Genomic DNA, 24,176 nt, shown 5'->3' with positions numbered 1-24,176 from the left:
GACATGGAGTCCCTCCAAATATATATATATATAAACTCAACCCAAATATATATATATATAAACTCAACCCAAATTCCTAGCTTATCCTTGAACTGCATAGGTGAAAGGCAAAAGCTGGAAAGCTGAAAGGACTGAGTATATAGATTTCAGTTGGTGTTCACTTTAGGGGAGATAACATTTGGAGTTCAGCTAAGTTAACAACTTGCTAGAACAAAAATCAAGACTCTTTTAGAGAAAATAACAAAATTCATTATCTCCATCATATACCACACACTCTATCCAGTAGACAATAAAAAAATTACTAAACATGCAAAGAAATATGACCTAGAATCAAAGGAAATATAATTAATAGAAACTGACCACAAGATGAGCCAGATCTAGAAATTAACAGAAAGGGAAGTTAAAATGGCTATTATAAAGATATTTAAACTTAAAAGGAAAATAAAGTCATAATAAGTGAATTGATGGAGAATCTCAGCAATGAAATGGAAACAAAAATGAATCAAATGTATATTTTAGAACTGAAAAATATAATATCTGAATTAAAATCATCGGGGGGGCTTAACATATGATTGAAGATGTCAGGAGAAAATAAGTGAACTTGAAGATACAGCAATAGAAGTTATCTAATATGAAAATTAAAGGCACTAACAAAAAACATCAAGCAGTCTAATAAATATATGTGTACCTGGAGTCTCAGAAAGTGAAAGAGAGGGAGAATAGGGCAGAAAAATATTTGAAGAAAAAAGCAGCCATCTTCCTCAACGTTAACATATTACATAACCAAAGCACGATAATTAAAAATTGGGAATGCTTTTACTTAACCTACAAATTTTATTCAAATTTTGTTAACTGTCCCACTAATTTTGGCCCAGGGTCCAATTCATGATCACACACTGCATTTAGTTGTCATGTCTCCTTAGTTACTTTTAATTCGGAAAGTACCTGTCTTTCTTTGCCTTTCACAATCTTGACAGACTGTCCCTTAATTTGGGTTTGTCTAATGTTTCTTCATGGTTGAATTTAGGTTATACATTTTGTGGGCAAGAATACTCTAAAAGTTGTATTTGTACTTTTCTTGGTGCATCATATCAGGAGGAAATGATGCTGAAATTTTATTAATTATGGATAATTAAGGACCACTAAACATGAGAAAAGTCTATAACTTGAAAAATAGAGACCTAACCCAAAAGGCAAACAGAAAGAGGGAGTCAGATAAATAAGAATCAAGACAGACTGAGGAGAAATACTTCAGAAAAGACTATATTAATATTCTCAGAGATAAGAGATGAATCATCTGTCAACCAGACCAGGAGGCTATAAAACAGAAGTAATTAGCAAACAAGAAAGAGCTCTTGGAAATTAAAAATATAACTTAAATTAAAAGTTTAAGATAAATTAAAAAAATTTTTCTCAGAAAGTAAAACTAAAAAACAAAATTTCTAAAATTTCTAAAAGGCTACAGGATTTCTAAAATAAGAAAATGAAAAGATACATTTAGAAAGTCAACATCTAAATAATAAGCATAAGGAAAGAAAAAAGGAAAGGGAGGAAATTATCAAAGAACCATTTTAAGAAACTTTCCTTGATTTCAAGGAAATTAATTTTGAGAATGAAAGTCCCCACTGAGTATTAGGCAAAAATGCATGGGGTTGGGGGAAAGACCCACAGCAAGGCATCCATTGTGACATTTCAGAGCACCAGAAATAAAATTCTAAATGTTTTGAGGGACACAAAACATATCATACCCAAAACTGAAAGACAAGAGACATAATGCCTCCAAAACTGTGAAAGAAAAATATTTGCTACATAGAATTCTATACCCAGCCAAACTATCCTTTTCAATAAGAAGGTAGAATAAAGACATTTTCAGATACTGGTATTCTTAGAAAGGTAATGAAGGATATAATTCAGCAAAATGAGTGAATACACCATGGTAAGGGCAGATGCAGGGGATCAAAACAGGAGAGAAGCAAAGAGGACTTCCAGAATGATGGGGAAGGGAACTTGTAGAATAATAGTAGTGTAAGACCTAAAGAACAAGCAGTGCTAACTAGAGTGGGAATATATATAGCTGTGAGAAAGATGCTTCTATAAGAATGGAATATTCATATCTACATAATAGGGTTTTGTGAGAATGAAATGAGATTTTATACACACACACACACACACACACACACACACACACACACACACACACATAGCACTTTATAATGTTTTGCATAATACCCACCACACAGTAAGCATTCAATAAATCTTAGCTATTATATTTGAAATGCCAGTTCTATAATAAACATCCTGCTCCCTTTCCTCTGGACCAGACTGTAGAAATTTCAAACAGGTACATACAATAAAAGGAGCATGCCTGGAATCTGAAGTTGAGCAAATTAGCTTAGTTTAGTGCCATATTCCTATTCAAGAACATGAGTTGAAAATAATTTTTGAAATGTAGATGTTAGCTTTTAATTATACTTTCAAGGCTGTGCTGTGGTATGTTTTTTTTTATTCCTCTATTTATTGCAAGTAGCTGTTATACTCCATAAATGTGATCTTCAAAAGCTTTAGGTAAGGAAGTAAAATACAACAAAATATAGTAAAATCTCACCAGAATGACTAAGGAATAAAATATTTTGATTAGTTGAATTATCTAACAGGTTTAGGCTTAACCAGATAAAGAAATAAAACACTTTCTTTCAGGTTCAGTCTTATTGAATAGCCTTGCCCTTAGTAAACTGAACTAGTAAAATGAACATCTGTTTGATGATTCATAACCTTGCAGTGCTTCAAAAACATGGCTGTGATAAAAGATCTTTTGAGTAACACAGGTATAAATAGAGTTTCTCAACTTAGGTACTACTGACAATTTTAGTCTGATAACCTTTTTGTTCTGAGGGCTGTCCCATACATTAAAGGATGTTAAGCAACATCCCTGGACTCTACCCACTAAATGTCAGCAGCACTCCTTCTCCAAGTGGGACAACCAAAAATGTCTCTTGGCATTGCCAAATGTCCTCTGGGTGGCAAAATTGTTCCTGGTTGAGAACCACTGGTAAAGAAGGTCTAAAATAGAATGTCTAAACTAGTTAGCAAAAGACTCTCTCTTTGCCTTTTAAAAATAACACCTTTACTGAGATATAATTCACATAGTATATCATTTAACCACTTCAAATGGACAGTCAATTTTAGAACATTCTCATCACTCCTAAAAGAAAACCCATACCTATTAGCAGTCAATTCTCATTTCTTTCTTCTCTCCTCAGCCTGAGGCAACCACCAATCTACTTTCTGTCTCTATGGATTTGCTTATTCTAGACATTTCATATAAATGGAATCATATAATATGTAGTCCTTTATGACTGGCTGGCTTCTTTCACTTACCATAATGTTTTCAAGGTTCATTCATGTAGCAAGTATCAGTACTTCATTTCTTTTTTTTTTTTTATTTTTTATTGCTGAATATTACACTGTAGGGATATACCACATTTTATTTAACCATTTGTCAGTCGATTGGCTTTGAGGCTGTTTTCATTTCTTGACTATTATAAATAATGCTGCTATGAACATTCGAGTACAAGTTTTTGTGCCAACATGTTTTCATTTCTCTTGGGTATATACTTAGGAGAGGAATTGCCAGACTATACCATTTTACATTCCCACCAGCACTGTTCAATTTCAATTTCTCTATGTCCTTGTCGACATTAATTACTACCTATTTTTTTTTGATACAGCCCTCCTAGTGGGTGTTGACTGTGTATCTCACTGTGGCTTTCTTTGCATTTCTCTAATGACAATGATGTTGAATATATCTTTTCATGTGCTCATTGCGCTCCATATTTCTTAAAAACTCAACTTATAAATCTCCCTAGAGATTCAGTCTCCATTGCAGAGGCAGTGCCTGGTCACTGCAGAACAAAAAGAAAACATTTCATCCCATATATTGCTCCAGACATTATTCATTGATTGCATTTCGTGAACAAAAGTATAGAACAAGAATCCCATGCGATGAAAATTTCCTTCTCTCAAGTAATGTAGGTATATAAAATATATTTAAAAAATTTCTTGCAACACATCATCCTTACATCTTCCCTCTATGAAACGAATGCTCTGAAATAAGTTTAACTTCTACTTAAAGTGAAATGATCCCAAAGAACTATATTTCTAATATTAGAATGAATAAAATTTCCAAACTAAAAATTAATATGCCTGGTCTGAGGAGATGGAGATAATAAAACTAGGAACTATCCTGGAATGTCTGAGACATATGGTTGCTATAAATATGAACAATTAGAGGTTCGAAATTTTTCCATTCACAAAGAAACAGTAATAGTTTTAAATTCATTCCTATGAAAGCAAGTCAGTCTGTGATGTTCATTATTGTTTTTCTAGCCAACCAATTGTTCCAAATTCTGAATATCAAGCATTTCTTTGCAAGAGTTATTTCTTACATTTGAACTGCATTCCACTTACTTCATAAAGCAACTTTGCATTCGGTAAAATATAAGTAATTCAAGAACGCCCGAGAGTCTTAGAAAGAATTAAGAACAGCAGGTGATTTTAAACTGTAGTGGGCACAGCTTAGTCAGTCAATAATACTCTTTCTAATATTTTAAAGATATGAATTTCAGTTTCTTAAAACAAGTTTTAGAATATAAAAAGAGGAAAAAATACAAATTGCTTTTTTTTTGCAAAACTTCAATTAGGACTATACATGGCTCTAAGTTTAGAAGGACAAACTGTTATGAATTTTGATGAGGCAGAATAGTGGTTGAATGTTCTGCTTTAAGAGAATCCAATGTTACAAAAGAATCAGAATTTTAAAAACAGATAAGTTAAAGTGTCATAACTTTAAAGAATACTTTGCTTTAAAAAATATGTTTCCATTAAATCTGAGTTACAAATAATTTCCCAGGGTAAGTCTACAGTATAAAGCAAATATTAAAGGAAGAATCACTTCCTCATAACCAAAGCCAGACAACATAGCCCAAATTTTCTGCTGTAATATCCAACTCTTAATTTTAATCATGCTTTTTAAGCAGTAAAAATGGATTTTATACATGAACGTTAAATATAGTATAGTTTCAGTTGTCAGACTTAGCTATTGGCACTTTTGTAATCAAGATGATTTTTAAAGTAATTTAAAAACATACGGTACACATATATACACTGGGTATAAAATTAAAAGGAAAAAAAGGATTTCTAGCCTCCAGCGATCTTCTTCCATTCACTGTTCCTCCGAAAGGCACAAGCAGTCCTATTTTTGTTTGGATATATATCCCTTCAGGTTTTTCTTTGACATACTGTTATGTAGCTTGCTTTTCTCCCCTTCAACAATATCTCTAGGACCTTCCAATATCGGTCCACACAGAGATGCTTTACCTCTTTAATGGTTGAATAGTATGCCATTGTATGGAATACCAAAATTTATTTAGCTCCTATTGAGAGACATTTAGGTTGTTTCTAATCTTCTGTCATTACAAACAATGCCTCAATGGATAAACTTGTATTTATCATTTGGCATATATACCCAAGGTAATTTTTATTTTGTGTAATAATAGGGACTATCGTAAACTAATCTGAACTCATCTGAAATGGAAACAGATCTCAATGACTGACTGGATGTAACAGAAGGAAACAGTGTTCTGAGTAATCCAAAAAGCACATATATGTTTCAAAGATAAAATCGAGATCAAAGATTCAAGAAAAAGAAGTTTGCATTTGAATTAATATCTTAGTCAGTGCCAATAACTACTGTCTCTCCACAGCTATATTCAAATTCTCTTGTGTACAAATGCCATGATTCTTCTGTAACAGATCACTAATTCTAAAAAAAAAAAAAAACCAAAAAAAACAACAGAAAGAATTGGGGCAAGCAGTAAAAAGACCCCCCAAAACAATAAATTCATAGCTATAAAAATGTCCAAGCCATTGTTAACCATATTATTTAAATTAAGTTGAGAGCAAGAGATATTTAGGAGATCATAAAAGACTAAGTAGAGTTAAAAGCTCTGAAACTGAGACACTAAAAGTGAAATTATCTGAAAACCTCTTTGTGTAAGTAGAGTTTATACTCTCATTCTATTTATGAGTTAAGAGGTTAAATGTTTTCTTGATTAGAAACATGAAAAGTCAATATTTTGACAGAGGATATTAGCACATGTGAATCTCTGAGAAAAATAAGCAGAACTTATATGAATGGACGTATTTATAGTATTTTTAAAAATAAGGAACCACATATTTTTTGTCTCCAAAATTTTATAAAAGCTATTATTTTTAATGAACAGCCTTCCTCGCAAAATCCATACTACATGGATTCATACTATCTCCTAGACATTATAATAGAAAAAAGGATTATGAAAATGACTCTAAATTTAGCTTAGCTATTTTCCAATGTATGCAAATCTTAAGTAAAATTTCATTTGCATAGCTTCTACCTTCTTACTTATATACAGACTCACTCTATACTATGACTTGTTTATTTTAAACATTTTTTTAGAAGTTCATGATTTATTGATTCAATCTTTTTAGTTGAGGGGAAAATGGTGTTAGCCAAATACACAATATAATCTGATCTATGCTATAAAATCATAGTGCTATGGAAACCGGATGTCTTTGCTTAAAACAAACATTCAACGTCCTGAGCTTTGATTTGCTCAGCCAGTCAAGCTGTCTGGTAGATTTACCTATGAGACATAAACTGTACTTGTTCTTTGACAATAGTTTCATACTGCTTAAAAGTTTAGGTACATGCCAACTACAATCCTTAGCAACCTCCACATTTTATTTTATTTTATTTATTTTTTTAAATTAAGTTTATTGGGGTAACATTGATTAATACAATTATATAATTTTAAAGGGATTTTTACCTAATAGATGGGGCTGGGGAGGGAGTCAGGACAAAACCTCTGTCTAAATCAATTTCAGTTTGAGTTCTCGTCTGAATTTCAGTTTCCTTGGAGGTTTCCCCTTTATAATCATCACAAACTTGTGCAAACTGATGATTTACCTTGATAAATTCCTCTATCTTTATATGCGTTAAAGTTAAGTTTATAATTTACTGTGAGGATTTTCAAATATAAACCATATTTTTAATAATCTACAGAAGAGAAGGAATCTGAAGCAGACGAGAATAATAGGAATCGGGTTGTGCTGTAACAAACACAAATAGGATTTAATTATTTTAAAAATTAAAATGCAATATATCCAACGTACTTTAGAAGCAATTTGCATTGTATACCCCTTAACTAGAAGACTATAAAAGTTAGAAGAAAGTTTTGCATTTATTACAATTTTTCTTCCCCCTCAAAAAAAGGGAGAGGCTTATGAAATTTTCCCACTGTTTCAAATTTCTATTGCTAAACAAAGGAAAATAACAAGAGTACTAATGTATAGAGTTATAATTGAACCAGGAAATACAGCTAAGATAACTGATAGAAGGGATAAGGTTCTTCCTCGCAGAGAGAAAAATATTCATTCTTGATTGAAAATAGACAGAGATTCACTCAGTGTCTGAGTGCCACTTAATTATGATGCTACTTTTTTTTCTTTCTAGGAATGTCTGCCAAGCTACCAGAGAAAGAAAAAGATAAACTTTTGAAGCGACTGAAGTTAATGCTCTCTGGGGAATTACATCTGTAGTCTAAATGAGAACCTAATATAGCAGATGGCTGCCACTGTTGAGAAAGATACAGTGACTTTAATTCAAAGAAACCACAGAGCTATGTAAAGTCTCAGATATTTAATTTAAAAACAAGTAAGTGTGAGATGAACTAAAACTATCATTTTAAAATGGATTAACAAAAGTTGTGGCAGCTGAGGAAGTAGAGGCTTCTGCTCCCAACCTAATCTAGAATTTCAGAATATTTAGGTTAGTCCACTCAAATGGTTTTCACACTGCAGTGTGTGTCAGAATCATCTAGAGGGCTTCTTAAAAACAGATCACTGGGCCTCATTCCCAGAATTTCCGATTCAGTCTGGAATGGAGCCTGAAAATTTGCAGTTCTTACTAGTTCTCAGGTGATATTCATGCATCTGATCCAGTAGTCACACCTTGAGAACCACATCTCTATTCAATCCTTGGAGAAAAACATGAAGAGTAAGCAGCGATTGATAATAGCTGAAGATGGGTGAATGAGGTATCTAAATTTATCTATTTGTATCCTGCCAGAAGTAGTGCCAAATGGACTTGGTCTTTTTAAGATAATGCACAACGTAAATTAAGACAGTTAAAGATAACAGCAGAACAGAATCCCTCTAAAAGAAACAAAAGGAGTTAGGTATCTACGTATTTGCATTACTTTCTAGCTTAAGTTGTAAAAATAGAAACATATATTCTAATTATGGCAATCCTCTTGAAAACCTTTGAAGACTTGCTAGTGCATAAACATCATTTCTTGAGTGTGTTCTGAGGAGTAATAGATTTGCTGGATACTAAATGAGTTCAAAGGTGGCCGTATATTTGAGAACATTTGGTTAAACAAAGTATAAAAGTTTATTTTGTTTAGGAACTTAACTTTACTAGTGTTCATCGTAACATTTTAAGAAATACAGCATGTGGCATTATACAAACTTATCTGTCGATGGGATGGGTTTTATATAAGGTATCTTACAGACTGGTGAGGAACACATTTCAAAAGTATTAGTCCAGCGAAAAAACTACAAATTCCTTAGCTTTGGATTCTAGGCCCTACACATTTGTTTTTCCAATTTACCTTACAGCCTTATCTATTAATATATGCCTCCTCAATAGAGTACTATGCCTTTGCTCTCAAATTCACTTCTGCTTCCAAGAAAGTTTCTTTTTCTCTCTGCCTGTGTAAATCCTATCCAGTTATGAGGCCCACCTCAATGTTATTTTAATGAAAATTTTCTTGATGAGACTAAATTGCTAATTTCCTCCTCTGTAATTCTACTTCGATTGTATCCTTTAACATCTGTGTTAAAGTTCTCTTCTACTCCAATGAGACTATAAATTCTGTGAGGCCAGCAAATGTTAGTGATTGGCTTCTATAGCGAGGCTCTATACTAAGTGTGGGAGAATGTTCCTGATATCATGGAGTGCACAGTTCTGCCTGGTTGACAAACATGTACATATAATTAAAGTGTGTGTAAAACTGAAGGAAAGTACAGAATTCTATGGATGCATATAGGAGAAAGGTTAAGAAAAACTTTTATTCTTTGTTATATCCCAGTGATCCCTGCCTTTATGGATATTTAATACCTAGTGGTAAATTCTAAACTATTAAATAGTTTTTTTCTTAAATCGAAACGGTCTGACCTACTAGAAAATTATAGTATCTTTTTATCAATTTGTTAAAACTAGCTATTTAGACCTGAGGAAGTACTCTATGATGTAGAAAGAACTTACCAGGAAGAAAATAATAATAGTTCCAGCATTCTAAAACCAAATCAGCAATGTGACAGAAGTAGTACAATATCAAAAGAAGATGGTTATCACATTTCCCTTGCTAGACTCAAGCCTGCTTGCCCATTTCAAGAGGGTCAGTATGTTGAACAGTGTTGGAAAAATAATAGAAAGAGTTGAATGAGCTGCTCCCTTCTCTGCAACCTGAAGGCCTTCTTCAACCTGGACTTGAATTTAGCTCTCTGTCACAAATGTGACAGCCTGGTAACGTCTGGGCTCCAGACTGGTTTATTGATTCCCTGGCCATGTCTCTCACCTCTTTGACTATGGCTCCTGTTCCTAGATCATTTACTGACTTTCCTGCCCCAGGGGCTGAACTGCGTTTTCTTGAGTTGTGAGAGGCTATGTTCCTTACACAGGAGTGGTGCAAGCTTTTTCCAACACTTCTCTCCAGGCATCTCCATCTGTTCCTGACCTTTTCTGCCCTCTAGTGACCATGAGCTGCTCTCCCAACCTTGGAACATGGAATCCATACTTGGAATCTGCACATCATTGATAGCCTGACAGAATATTTTGCACAACTATTATTCAAGTCTCATGAAATTACAACCCTCATCTCTATTGATACTATCTACAAATTAAAACAAAAAAATACATCCATTAGCGGTGAAATCTACAACTCACATAGACTTAGATGCAGACTAAACTATTCCATTTATTAGTTTAAATATAATCTAAGCATAGTTAATGGGAACATGGGAAGGCTAAAAATAATTCCTAAATTTTGCTATATTGTTCAGGGCCTAGCAACTACTTGCACATAATAAGAGGTCATTATTTAGCTCATTGTTAGGTTAATTGCTAAATTAATTGCTTCATATTCCAGTTTAAACATCTTTAAAGGTAATTAAATCTGAAGTTTATAAACCACTGAACTTTATACTGAATATGTTTCTTCAGTGTATTGAACAGCAGCTAGCATTAGTGGGCCCGGAGAACATTGCTGACGAATCAAAGATTTCAGTACACAGACTATTTTAATGAGCTGATCCTCCTGCAAACTCCCTTGCTTTGTGAGCAAGCAGCCTTGAAGCTACAATCATTTCAACTCTCCAATCCTTCCGTAATTAACACCAAACTATTTTATATATGTTCTTTGTCTTCCTTGCTTAGACCGCCCCATCAAAAGTTGGGACAATGTCTTCTACTCTTTTGTATTTTACAACAAAAGACATTTAAAAAGCAAAATCTGCTTGTTGGAGTTTCAATAGTATTTTCCCTAATCATCGACAAATAGTATTAAGCACAAAGGGTGCACAGTCACTGGCAAATACATTCGAAGATTTACGTCAGCAAAATGAGCTCACTGGGAGAAGACCCAAAGGGACTAGCCAAAGAATACCTCTAAATAACAAACAAAATAATTATCAAATGATTCCCAAAGTGGTCTTTCTGTTCTTTTCTTTCTTCCCTTCTTTTTTTGTAAACCTTAGTACAAGACTACTTATGTAGCAGTAGAATGAAATGTTTTCTTTAACAATTTTTACTTTTTGAAATGATTTGTTTAAAAAAATACTTCAGAAATAGAAACTGATTATTCTTATAATTTGATTATCTGATTATGTGATCAATATAGGTTCAGCTTATATATATAAATGGTTTTTAAAGTTTCTCCCAGGGTTGAAGACTCATAATTTTTATTGAAGAATATAATGTATCAATGAAAATGGGGGAAAAATGGTGGGGACGTGGGTTACTGTTGTTTAAGAAAACAAGTACTAAAAGGATTCTTTTAAAGCCAGATTTTTCTTGCTTAAACAGCAAGGCAGGTACCACTGGAGAAAAATAAGGCCATTGGACGTGGTTCCATTCCTTCAGCCACCTTAGCTACCAAGCACTGTAACTGTAGGCGTCTTTCTCAATATACTGTAGCACTGTCAAAGTTACAAGGGTATTGGTGCTTTGCAGCTCAAACGTACTGTTCTAGAGGAACCATGGCCAATAGAACCTTCTGTAATAATGGGATATTCTGTGCTGCTCAATGCAATAGCCACTAATCGCTTGTGGCCACTGAGCACTTAAAATACGTCTAGTGCAAATGAGCTTCAGAGTTTTAAATATGATTTGATTTAAATTAATTAAAATCTCAATAGCCACATGTGGTTACTGGCCCCTGTACTGGACAGGTGGTGCTCTAGAAAATTTTTTAGTAAAGCAGTACTTTCTGGTTTTAAGATTTTATTTTTAGTTCTTGCCCTGGGATTCAGACAAGTCCTCGAGCTGACTGTTTTCCCTACTAAACATATAGGGTTAAGAGTTTAAAAAACAATATATCATGATTTCTTCAAGCTTAAAAAAATCATAGTTGAGGTTTCAAGTTCTAGGGACAGTGAGCATCCAATATTACACTCCATTAGAGGGCCATTATGGCCTCCTCTTCCTTCTTGTCCTATACCCAAACCCATTTTTAATAGGTCTGTCATCTTCCTTAGAGCGACAGGCATGCACATTTACATTTAAATGTACTGCCAAGAATGTAAAAGGTTTTGAAATATGTTAAGGAAACCACATAGGCTACAGAATGTTCAATTTAGTCTTTCTAGGAGTATTGCCATTTCTAGAATATACACAATGTATTTCAGACAACAGGTATGAAAATCAAGCCCCTCACTGTAAATTAATTAAATCAGACCTTAAGAATTTGGTAAGTAAATATTACTTTTAAGGTCTGTTTTACCTGAATTAACTCAGTTACAGAACCTTCTTTCTTTATAGAAAGAAATCACCTTCATTCCTAGTATATCACTAACCATGGCTATAAAACATAACTGGGCGATCACTTTAAGTTTATTCTCTGGAGACACTGACCTCTGAGAAAAGACCTACAGATACTGAGTAAAGGTCTCCTAACGACGAAGCCTGCCAGTTGAAAGCCCCAGTCTCTAGATCACTTCATGGTGACACATGGTCAAATATGGACAGATAGAAAGGTTAGCCAGACACCTGGAGAAAAATGTCCAATAACAAGAAACAAACAATAACAACAAAGTGACTCACAGTAACCAGAGACAATGTAGGACCCATAACAAAACTCGAATAAAAAAAAGAACAAAACTCTGAAGTAAAATACTTTCAGAAAAATAAGAGATCGTAATTTATAAAGTAAGAATAAAAATAGGGAATCATCAGAAAACAAGATAAAACTTTAAAAATTAAAATAACCAAAATTCTAAAATTAAAGAGAAGGGGAAACTTGGAGAAAATCTTCCAGAATAGGATAAGGAGGCAAAGAGAAAACAGGAGAGAATAGTAAATTATAAAATCAATCCAAGAGGTGCAAACTTTGGCTAATAGGAATTCTAGGAAGAGAGAACATAAAGAACAAGACAGAAAGGAAACCATCAAAGAAATACCACTTGGTTATTTACATAGGCACATGTGTTATCTTGATGAAAACTAAAATTGGTTAAAAATTACATAGGTAAACACATTTCTCAGGGCTTAGATGTTCACCTGTCTGAAGTTGGTATATGGATATTATTATATATTAGACCATATTGTACTCTGGTTGTTTTAATGGCTTATGTCATCTTCTCATCTAAATTATAAACTCTTCAATGCCAGGAATAATATTTGCCACTTACGGCAGAGACATATTCTATTTCTGATAAATACTTGTTAAACTCATTTGCTTTGAAGATGACTTGGGTTTCCATTAAGCTCTGTGACTCTTTCAGAGGGTTCAGTCTTTCAGCCTTGGTACAAAAGGTAAAGGTCATTCTTAGCTAAAACAGTTACTTGAAACTCCAAGAACAACTGAGAATCCAGTTCTTCTATCAAGTCTGAAATGAAGTCTTTGTATTAAATAGTAATAAATTTAAAGCTAGTCAAATGGCCTTTGTTTAAATAGTCTTAAAAGTTTTGGCCCATTTGATCTTCTTTTTTAGAAAACTTGATTTGAGCCTCTATCCAGATACATAGTTCTACAGTACCAGTTAGTGGAATATGTAGGCTATGAATCAGACTCCACTGTGGAAACTAATCCTTGAGTCACGATCATAATATTCCATTGGCATCCACCCCGGGGGACAAGGTATTCATTTAAGAGTGCCACTCTTTTACCCAAAAGATGAAGCATCAGGCAGCTCCCACTCACCATTACAGTCATCACTTAAACATCCTAGTTTGGTTATCTGTTTGTACAAGGCCATCTGGTTACCCTCATCTATAAGGATTCTACAGTCATCTCTACCCCATTCCAAAGGGTCCCTGGGCTTCATTCCTTAATTTAATAAAATATTTATTATCTACTTTTAACTAGGCACTGTTCTAAATCCTGGGGACATAGCAGTGAATAAGACAAAAAGTCCCTGATTTAAGAAATGATATTCTAGTAAATAAGAGTCCAGAAAAGATTATCCATTTGCTCAAATCCTTTTCTAGATTTTTTTTCTCTGATCAATTCTGGGACAAATACATTTGCTTGCTTAATTGCCTGCCTATCTATTTCTATCTCCCCATCTTTAATATTTTTCTTGCTATGCTTCTTTTTTCTCACTTCTTACCTGAAATGTTTAATATTGTATGAGGCTCCCTGAAATTAGGCTAAGCCATTTGCAGCCACAAAGACTACAAATACCCTGCCACCAATAAGATTCCTTAAACTGCCTGAATGGAAGAACAGTTCTTAAGATTTTCTAATATTTATTTATGTTAGAAAGGTAGCATATAATTTTAAGAAGCACTAAAGTTATATATGAAGGATTTTTAAACTTTCTCCTCATAGAGCTATCAAAAGGACAGCTCATAACTGAGCATTGATTATAAACAGTGTTTCATTTTATTAAATAAACCAATGTAAGACTTAAACATTCTTAGTAGTACCCTACCTGTCACTGCTAGAGAAAACTAGATTCAAAAGACTGAAAATGTTCACAAAGAGGAAGATAGACGATATTGCTTGAATAAGCCAGAATAATGAAGAAAAATATAACATTTAATTGTGTATTTTTCAAAAATTTATGCTGTGAAAATAAAAAATACAGGCAACAATTTTAAAAACAACATAAACCAGAATAACAGCCATAATGAGTTCAAGAGATTTCTTTAAGTAGAACTGCATGCCTTATAGACCAATATTTTTAAGTTCCTAAATGAAACTAAAATGTTCCAGAAAATTTATTGGTTAGAATTCTGGAGGAGTCATATATGAGGCAGGTAGGCAACCTTGCTCATGAATGTTTCTTGGTCCAAACAATCTCTTCTATAGTACATGATTTAGACCAATAACTAGTCAAAATGCTTAAGTGGATTTAAAACTTTGCAAATTATTTGGCCCTGGCCACAGTATACCTATGGCTCTTCTTTATGTAAAAGTGGGAGAAGAAATCACTGGATACTTCAACTATGAATTGTATTGCTGTTCTCATAAAGGAATGGTTTAAACCTTGCGTTTCAACCTGTGTTTGGGGAAATAGTAGCATTGGTAGGATCTGGGACTCTCGGGCCCCACCGCAGACCTGCTGAACCAGAATCTGCATTTAACAACTGACAACTTAATAAGCCATTCTCCAGTTACAATCATTAAAGCATTAGAAGGCAATGCATACCAACAAAAATTTGAGAGAAAAAGAAAAAAAAAGGAGTAGTCCTAGATAAAATTATTTTAGCTATATCATAAAATGTTATACTTTCAGCTTTTGTAAGGGGGACAAAAGATTAAAATTCTGTTAAAAATATTTCTTTATTTAATGAACAACTGAATTTAAAGACATAGTCTGCTGTACTACCAATAGCCTTGATGTAAATTTCTTTTAGCTTGGTAATATTTTCTTATTAAGGTAAAGCACAAAATATTTTAGTGTTAAGGTTTTGTAATACAGCTAAGTCAAGAGAAGGCCTGCTTTCCCTCACCCCAAGATACGCTAGAGCCTAAATAGAGAAGTCACGAATTCTCTTGGACAAGGTGTTCTTTACTGTGACTTGCCCATGAATTGAGCTACAAGGTAAACAGATATGCTAGCTGCTCACCCTCCTAAGTTCAGTGAAGGTAAACTTGCTTTTTAACAACTGCTCCCATGTTGACAGCCTTCCAAATATATTCCCCAAAATATCTCACTGAATTGGGATAGATCTGTTCAGCTCTTGTTTTGAGAGGCTTTCTTTCTTATACCTCTAAGTGTCTGTCTTTATCTGACCAGTCTTCCAATCTCACACATGGGCAAACAAAGAATTCTGAACCACAGACTGGAGCAACACTTAAGGTATTTCCTGGATATGTGGACTACATCACTGGTTCCCTTTCTCAACACTCGTGTGCTCCTTCTGCTAACTATCCTCCTGACCTCAACACATTGGCTGGTCAAACCCAGGGACTTGGCCAAGCCCCTCCTCCCTAAATCAGCTCCTAGCCCTGGCTTCTCCTGGTCTATCTCGTTCTACTGTCCCCCAAAACATAAAGGGAGAGTGAGTTTAGAAGGGTGAGGCCTCACAATAGCTAGCACATGGTGGGCACCATATCCTGGAAAAAGCCAGTGACAGGAAGACAGAGGGGCCTATTCTCCAAGTAGTTTCTAGGAATAGGCCTTAAACCCTGACTTGTTTCCTACACGGAAGCTCTGTTTTTGTTTTGTCCTATTTTTGGTGGTAGGGAGGAGACTGAGAAAGAGTAATGCTGTTCAAAATGAGTTGCGACTATAGATAGGCCATTCTCAACTTTTCACTTCTAATTTTGTTTTTGCCATTTCACATTACTAAATCTCCATTCGGTTCTCACTATGCATATTCACTTATTCTACAGTTCTAAGGTGAAAGAACAGAGAGGTAGAGTCTTTTTTTCCAATTGCAATGTTCTTGTAGACAGAGAATCTGTCTAATGCATCTTATATCCACCTAATACTATACATTCTATATAGCAGTCACTAAATATATACCTTGCATACACTATCTCATGCCTATTTTATGACATTTAGCAAGCAATCTATGCTCCCTGTTTTGCTTCCTTGCCTATTTTATTCATACTTCAACCAGGCTTTTACACTATTCTCTAGAGACTACTCTTGCAAAAGTCACCCAGGACCTCCTATCTGCCACATTCATTGGATACATAAATTTATGAATTCCTCTTCCCTTGAATTTTCCCTTCCATTGATTTCCATGCCTCCATGGTTTCCTGGCCTGTCCGCCCCTTCAGTGGCTTTCTTATAGTCTCCTCCTTATCTTTTCTTCTACCATCTCCTCAAAGTTGGTGGTCCCAGAATTCTGATTTATTTCCACTCCACCCACCACTCATCTCACTTTCATGCTTTCCAGTTCATCTTTACCTAAGGCTTCAATTATACTCATAACTCCCACCCTACATTTCCAGCTCTCATTTCTCACCTGAGCCCTGGTCCTCTATCTCTAACTGTTCTATTTGACAGCAGTACTACCAGGGCAGCCGCTGGTAATAATGCATGGTTACTTCTTCACTCTCCCAATCCGACCCCTTTCCCTGAATTCCCTGTCTTAGTTCATGACATCACCATTCACCCAGTAATCTAAGAAAACTTTGATTCATTTATAAATCTACGGCGTCATAAAAAATTATCATCTAAAAACATAAAAATAAGCATGTTACACTCTCAAATAAAGACTTCTGTTGCCTAACCATTGTTTGTTAACAGAAGACATATTGCTTTCTCTTCAGCATGAGGGACTACGCCCAATGAGACTCCAACCTACTTCTAGTTCATCATCTCCTCCCACATTTCTGGACTCCCTATGCTTGAGTCACACTGAACCATTTACAGAGTGATTCTTTCACACAACTAGCCTTGCATGTGCAGCTGCTTCTGCCTAGAGCAATGATTCCCAACAAGGGTTAATTTTGCCCCTAGGGGGCATTTGGCAATTTCTGGAGACATTTTTCGATGGTTACAACTGGGGCAGAGGGGTGCTACTGGCATGTGGTGGATGGAGGTCAGAGATGCTGCTGAATATCCTACAAATCATAGGATAGCCCCATTCAAGAAAAAGTATCTAGCCCTAAAGGTCAGTAGTGATGAGATGGGGAATCACTGCCCTAGAATCTCTTCCTTGATTTCTCTACCTGGTGAACTCTAACTCACCTATCAAGACTCAGCTCAAATGTCACCTCCTCTGCGAAGCCTTCCTCTACCCACCAGTTCTTCTTTTCCTGACAAATATTGTCACATCTTTCTCACTTTCTCATATACATCTCTATTTTAGCACATCACACATTAGACTAAAAATTTTTTTTTGTTTGCCAGTGTCCCTATTACTAGAATGGGAGCTCCCTCAAGCAGAGACTGCACTTTATTATCTTTAATTCCCAGTGCTTGGGTTAGTGCCTAGCGATTAGTAGAGACTTAAATGTGTGCTAGATGAATGAATTAAGGCACATCTACAGAGAAATACAAAGTATTTCTGAAGCAAACAATTCAATTCCTTGAAGTTAAAATTATAGTTCCTCAGTTTTAAGAAATTAATATTATAGTTCCTCAGTTTTAAGAAATATACATATACAAGCATACATTTTTCAGTAAATTTCCAAAACTGGCCATTAACATTGTTGCATCATTGATTGTCAATATTTATAAAATGCATTGCTTTTTATGGGAAAGATTAAGTGCTGTTCAAAATAAACCTAACTAACAAAATAAGGACCAAGAAAATAATGGAACACTAAAATAAGTATATATTTAAGACATTTATTTTAGGCAGAACAACTAAATAAATTATCAAAATATAAAATCTTGAAATTAGTATTAAAGGCTTTTGAAATAATTGAGACATAGTTTTTTAAAGTTCTGCTAGACTAAGCTTAAGCAGTTTACTTACCCAAGGTTAAGTAACAGAAACTTTTATAATAAAAAGAAAAAAATGTAAAGCCAAACTTTCTGATAAAAACATGTATGTATACGGACAATGGAAGACATGTACAAGCTTGGGCAAAATGCTAAGGTATTTTAAATAATAGGGTAATGAAATCTCTGAGCATCCTAACAACTTAATATAGGAGATTTAGAAAACAACAGATTAGGAAAAATAAAATAATAACAAACTATTTACAGAGATTTTAGAAATCTGAATAGTAATTTTTTTACTGGATTAAAAATTGCCTTAGCTCCTTAACCTCTTCCTTAATCGAGCTGACAAAATATTACACACAATGTTAAAACATCAAATATTTATTTTCAGATCAAAAGTCATTATACAACCTTTACAAAAGTAATACTTCCTTCAAAAAGTATATAGAATAAGCTTATGTCAGTTATTGTTATTTTTGTAAAGCAAATAAATAAAATAAACACTACCATGCAGACTACAGTCTCATCTTCATTCTAAGTTGTAAACACAGAACAGAACCCTGTGAAAGATACAGGTAAAAGTTCTCACTGGATTTAAAAAATTAGCCATTAATGAGCTGTTGATTATAGAGAGCTAGAAACTGGATACTACACTGCTAGAGACTGGTAGCTAAACACATAAGAAAAGAATGTGTAGTCCTCTCAGTGCTTTAGAAACAAGGGTCCCTTCCCAAAGCAGTGATTTAATTTCATGGCTGCTTGGTACAGATAGCTGACATTACTAAATGCTACTCTAATATCAACTTGTTAAATATGAATCCAGACTCAGCATATCAGAATACTAACCCAGACTAACTGGAGTCATGGGAAATATTTTGGGAGCTGTTTATTTATAAATGAGTTACAATGTACTACTATAATTAGATTAATATATAATTATTGATAAACACAGGATTATTTCTAAAACCCTATTATTGTTGCCACTGCTATGTTTAGAAAAAAAACTAGTCTTTTCCTCTTAAAACAAGCCCTTGATTTACTACTAATCATTTAGATCTGGTATATGTTGAATTATAGTGATCTGGTCACTATATTGTTTATAATACTTTTATAAACGTTGTTTAATAAACATTAAAAAAGAATAATTTAAAGCTCTCCAGCAAATTACATACTTGTGAACTATTTTATAATCCAATAATCTACCCCAAAAAATAGAATCTGCACTAAGCTAGGCATTTGGCTGTCACACACACACAAAATATTTGTCAGCTCACCTAAGTTTAAATAAAACCAACAAAAGTTTATATTTTTAGCCATGCAAAAGGCATTTAGCCACACTTTATTAAAAAACATTAAAAACATCATTTTCAAAAATATAAACAATAACGAACTATACTATTACCACAAAATCAACTATTTTAAGGATATTTCTAGGTTAATTAGTCCACGCAGATTAATTATTTCATTAAATGTAAAATAAATTTACAAGATGCATGTAAATTCAATTAGCAAACTATTAATACGTTTCTTCACAGTATCACCTCATTACTTTCTTTTAGGGGAAAAACAGTTGAACGGATTATAATCTCCTAAAAGATGTTTTTTAAACAGTTTTATAAATGGAATTAATAATTCTAAAAGATAGATCAGAATATGAAATTCGATCATTATTCATCCTCGGTAAAGTAGTTGCTTATATTAACATCTGGGCCTTGGGTAACAGTGATTGTATTTACTGGATTTCAAAAGAGAGAAAACAAACTAGCAATTCCTTATTATTATATTTACCTCAAGCTACTTGTCCAGAAGTTTTTAAAAAAATCTTAAATATAGATATTGAGTGTTATATAAACACAGATAAACAGATAAGTTTTTTCCCCCAAAACTATTTTGTACTGTCATCTAGAATTGGTTTAGTCAGAAAAATTTTTTAATTTCCTGGTATTAAAAATGTTTTAACAGCCTGGCAAGACCTTCCAAACACAGACATTTAAAAAATCTATTTAAGGTCAAAACACTTAACATACTTTGGAAAGGCACATTACATAAAAACTGTTTTGGTTAAGATTCACTAGAGTTAAATTACTAATATAATAAATCAAAATTATCAAAATAATAAATTAACAAGGTAACTAAAAATTATGGGAAATGCCTAGCAATTGAAACCAAATTTAAAAATCTAAAATTTAGATTTCAATATTGTTAAAAGAGTAAGTTACATTTTAGAAGGCTGTCTTGACTGGTAGCTAAAGAAAAATAGGGTGGAAACAAAATTCCTGTGGTTAAGGGTATATACAAATGAAAATGCCATTTATTTTTCCTCTGCTTTAAACTTGCAGCATAATAGTTTTCAACAATGATCTAATAAATACACGTACTTTAGAAAAACATTTTTTCTATGTTCATTTCCAACAAGATTTTCACATTTTAACATAGGCTTTTTATTATTTAATATTTTAAATAATTTCACAATGATTTATTTAGCATTTATTTCACAATGAAATAACAAATGAGCATTTTTGAAAGTTGGAATAAAATATGGAGTTAGACATTAGAATACCATGCCACTTGAGGGGAGGGAAAAATATATCAAAGTAAAGTGTTATAAAACAAATTATTTAAAGCTTGTTTTTATGCTACAGAAATGTTTTAAATCACTTAGGAAAGGCTTTTTTTGTTTTGTTTTTAGTAAATATTTTCTACATTGGTAAAATAACAGAGTGAAAAATTGTTGGAGATTCCTTACAAATATAAATTCATGACCACGAAATACTTGCTAGCTAATGAACAAGAAAGTAAATAAAACTGCTAAGTTATAATAAATTTCAATGAAATATTTCATAAAGTTTTTCTAATATAAATTTATATTTATCAAGACCAAAGGAAACTTACCTTGCAAGAATGCTTCAAAGGATTAGATAGTTCATTTTTGAAATCTTTGTTGCTGTTTCTTGATAAATTATCAACTTTACCTTCACTTCCAGATGCAAACTTTATGAGTAATTGAGATGGTCCCCCTTTAGAACAATTGTGCTTAATGCTGGATAAACAGGAAACATTTGGATAAGTTCCTCCTAATGAAATACTTCTTTGTAAAATAGCATGATTCTTGTTCATCTGTAAATTTGGTCTTTCCAACTGTCCACCGATATTTATTTGATAATCTACATTTGGGGATGATGGTAAACATGCAGATGTCTTACACATAAGCTTCATGTACTCTGAATCAGAATTAAGCTTCGTTTCTGACATCTCTGGTTTACAATCACCATTTGCTGCTTCACAATCTAAAGTAGTTGCTTTTTGTTGCATGAAATGTACTGAAACACAGGAATATCCTTCAGATGACTTTTCAAGGATAGTCTGATTTGGACTATTATTTGCAATGACAGTTTTCTTTTGTAATGAGCCCTTCCCCTGAAGTGGTCGTACATCTCTTACTTCTCCAGGAGCACAGATTGTTTTAGATAACCGAACTCCATTGACAGCTGTTGAAAGAAATCCCTTAGCACTAGTACCATCTTCGTTGTGGGCAATTTCACTAGGAGAAATAATAAACTGGTGCGAGGTTTGGTAGGATCCTTTGCTTGGAAGAGTACCTGTGCTCGTCGGAGAAATTGGTGGAGTATTTGAAAGACTCCTAGGAAAAATAACTAAGGATGAGCAACGTTTTAGTGGAATTTTCGAGTTCCTGCTAATGGGCAGTTTCATAATCTCTAGTCCATGTTCCAAGTCATCCTGGACAAAAGGAATTGTACTTGTACTTCTTGGAAAAAAATCACATGGAGTAGTATTCCTGTTTGGCACGCTTCTACTGGAGGTGCCATCAGAAGATAAATTTCCACCCAAAAAAGTATCATCAGTTGATGGAAAAGTGTAACTACTGCTGTCACTGTTGGTGTATGAACCTCCACTTGTGATACTTGTACATGACCCATAATCACTACCGTTGCTGTTGTAAGAGCCATTGTCACTGGTTGAAAAGTTACTAAAGCTACCACCGCAAATGGCAGAACTGCTTAAAAAGTTACCATCATTCTCAGCATTCAGTTCATTATCAACCACAGCACTGCTGTAAATGCCGTCCTTCAAGACACAGGTAAATGAAGCATCATCACCGTCAGCTAAAACACTGCTAGACTGAAGACATTCACTGTACCTTGTTGGCTGTAGTGAAATCTGTAGGCAGCTGCTCTTTTTATTAACATTTTCAGGTGAAGAAATAGATGATCTCTCCTGAGACTTAACGTTTTCCTTTATTAACGGAGCTAGTGCAGTCTGTCTAGGAGTCAGCTTCATTTGAACAATGTTAGACTTTGAAATCCGTGCTGGTCTTTTGAAGCGCATGTGAACACTGCTATCCAAATCATCTCCGGAGGTTTCTGACAAAGGATAAGTATTGCTTCTTCTGGCTGCAAAGTGCAATCGTAAGCTTTGTGCCATTTGTTCTCATTTCCAAACATGTTAAGGGCTGAAAGTCATAACAAAGATCTCCGTCGGTAGACAGGCTAAAAGCAGCTGCACTGCGTCGAAAGAAAAAATCATTTGTGGTGCCTAAAAGAGCTCTTAAGTAGTAGTCTTTTTCCTAAGTAAAACACTAGATGCCAGATATTATAGAAAGAAAAAGACGACCCATTCCTGAGAGTGACCTTTCCAAAATGTCTTGAATTGCTTGTAGTCAAAATGCCTTCACTTACAAAGCACTTGATTTCCAGCGACCTTTAAGCTGAGCTCAGCTGCAGCACACTGCCTCAAACACTGCCAACCTTGTTTCAATTATACCTTCTCCAATTTGCATGAATGAGTAACACAAGAACAACAATCTTCCAGCATTTCAAGTTGAAACAGTATTTTTTTTCACTCCAGCTCTACTAAATGAACATTTAACTATGTGAATCACGGTGCCTATACTTTCTCCAGCAGAGTTTGACCACTAATATTTTTACCCATAGGGATAAAATTACAGGAAGTTGGTAGGAATGAAACCCCGTGTAATTGAGTATCAAATTGAGGATTGAATTTCCAAATAGTAGCCATACTAGGAATCTAGTCAAGTTAGTTAATGTAGAAAGGAATATAGACTGTTAAATTTTTAAAGATAAGTTCAAACAGTTATACAATTTGGAAATACTAAAACTGTGAGGTGAATTAAAAATTTAGCATTAAATCAAATAGATAAATATTTTAGCTTCCAAAACACTTCTTATACAAAGTGAAAGCTTAAGGATAGAAATACAAAATTAGCCTACTAATGCTATTGCAAAAATTGAGTATACATTCGAGAAAAAAGAAACTTTAAGAGAAGCTGTCACCAAGCATTTCTCCTATAATTTTAAGGCCTTTTCCAGCCAAGTAGTACAGTCTTTAAATGATGCCATTTATATTTTGACTATTAAAACTCTGCCAAGAAATAGCCTAAGCAAACATTCCATTAAAAATATATGCAGATTAGACAGAAAAACTATACCCCAATGTAGTTTGAGCACACAAGATATTTTATTCCACTGTCTCTGCAATTCATTCACTTAAGAGAGTGTTGCGGTAAGTAAAGAAGTCTAAAAAGGATTTAACACATCAAATAAACATATCTCAATGCCAATTCTGTTCTGAAAAACTCTAAGAGCTCTTTGCTGGCCCCTACTGGTACACTGAAACAATCCATTTAGCTGTTTTATATCTATAAAGAAATACAAACCATGCTGCATATTTCTTTATATAAACAAAGTACATACTTGTTTACATTTTTGAGTACTAGCACTGCCCTAGAGATGGAATTACTTACTACTGCTGATAAAGCTCCCACAGTAGAGAACAGTAGACTGTTTGTCCTCATAGAGGTTGTGATTTTGTATATATATATTTTTTTCTGCTTTGTATTTATTTAACCTTTACTTTATTTTCAGTTTACTAGGTAATAAAAGTTTAATATTTTAATTTCTGCCCCAAATGTCATAGACCAAGGTTGGTACTCTAGTTGAAAGAAACAAATTTATTTTTAAATAATA

At 33.8% G+C, this 24,176-nt stretch overlaps 1 protein-coding gene across 3 annotated transcripts in view; it reads right to left on the bottom strand.

Annotated features, from left to right (window-relative positions):
* Positions 1-24,176, bottom strand: part of NEDD4 (neural precursor cell expressed, developmentally down-regulated 4, E3 ubiquitin protein ligase) — an 84,301-nt gene that overhangs the window by 35,965 nt on the left and 24,160 nt on the right. The window contains exon 1 of one of the 3 annotated variants that reach the window (XM_011363444.2): positions 21,064-23,071. The exons of 1 other annotated variant lie outside the window; for it this stretch is intronic. In XM_011363444.2, coding sequence (XP_011361746.1) covers positions 21,064-22,614 — 1,551 coding nt within the window. In that variant the 5' untranslated portion in view covers positions 22,615-23,071. Of the gene's footprint in view, positions 1-21,063; positions 23,072-24,176 lie in introns of those variants that run through there. One more of the 3 variants, XM_011363443.2, reaches the window with a different exon arrangement.

Source organism: Pteropus vampyrus, unplaced genomic scaffold (genome assembly GCF_000151845.1).
Source record: "Pteropus vampyrus isolate Shadow unplaced genomic scaffold, Pvam_2.0 Scaffold85, whole genome shotgun sequence".
NCBI classification, from domain to species: domain Eukaryota; kingdom Metazoa; phylum Chordata; class Mammalia; order Chiroptera; family Pteropodidae; genus Pteropus; species Pteropus vampyrus.
This window is presented reverse-complemented; position numbering and strand designations above follow the sequence as displayed.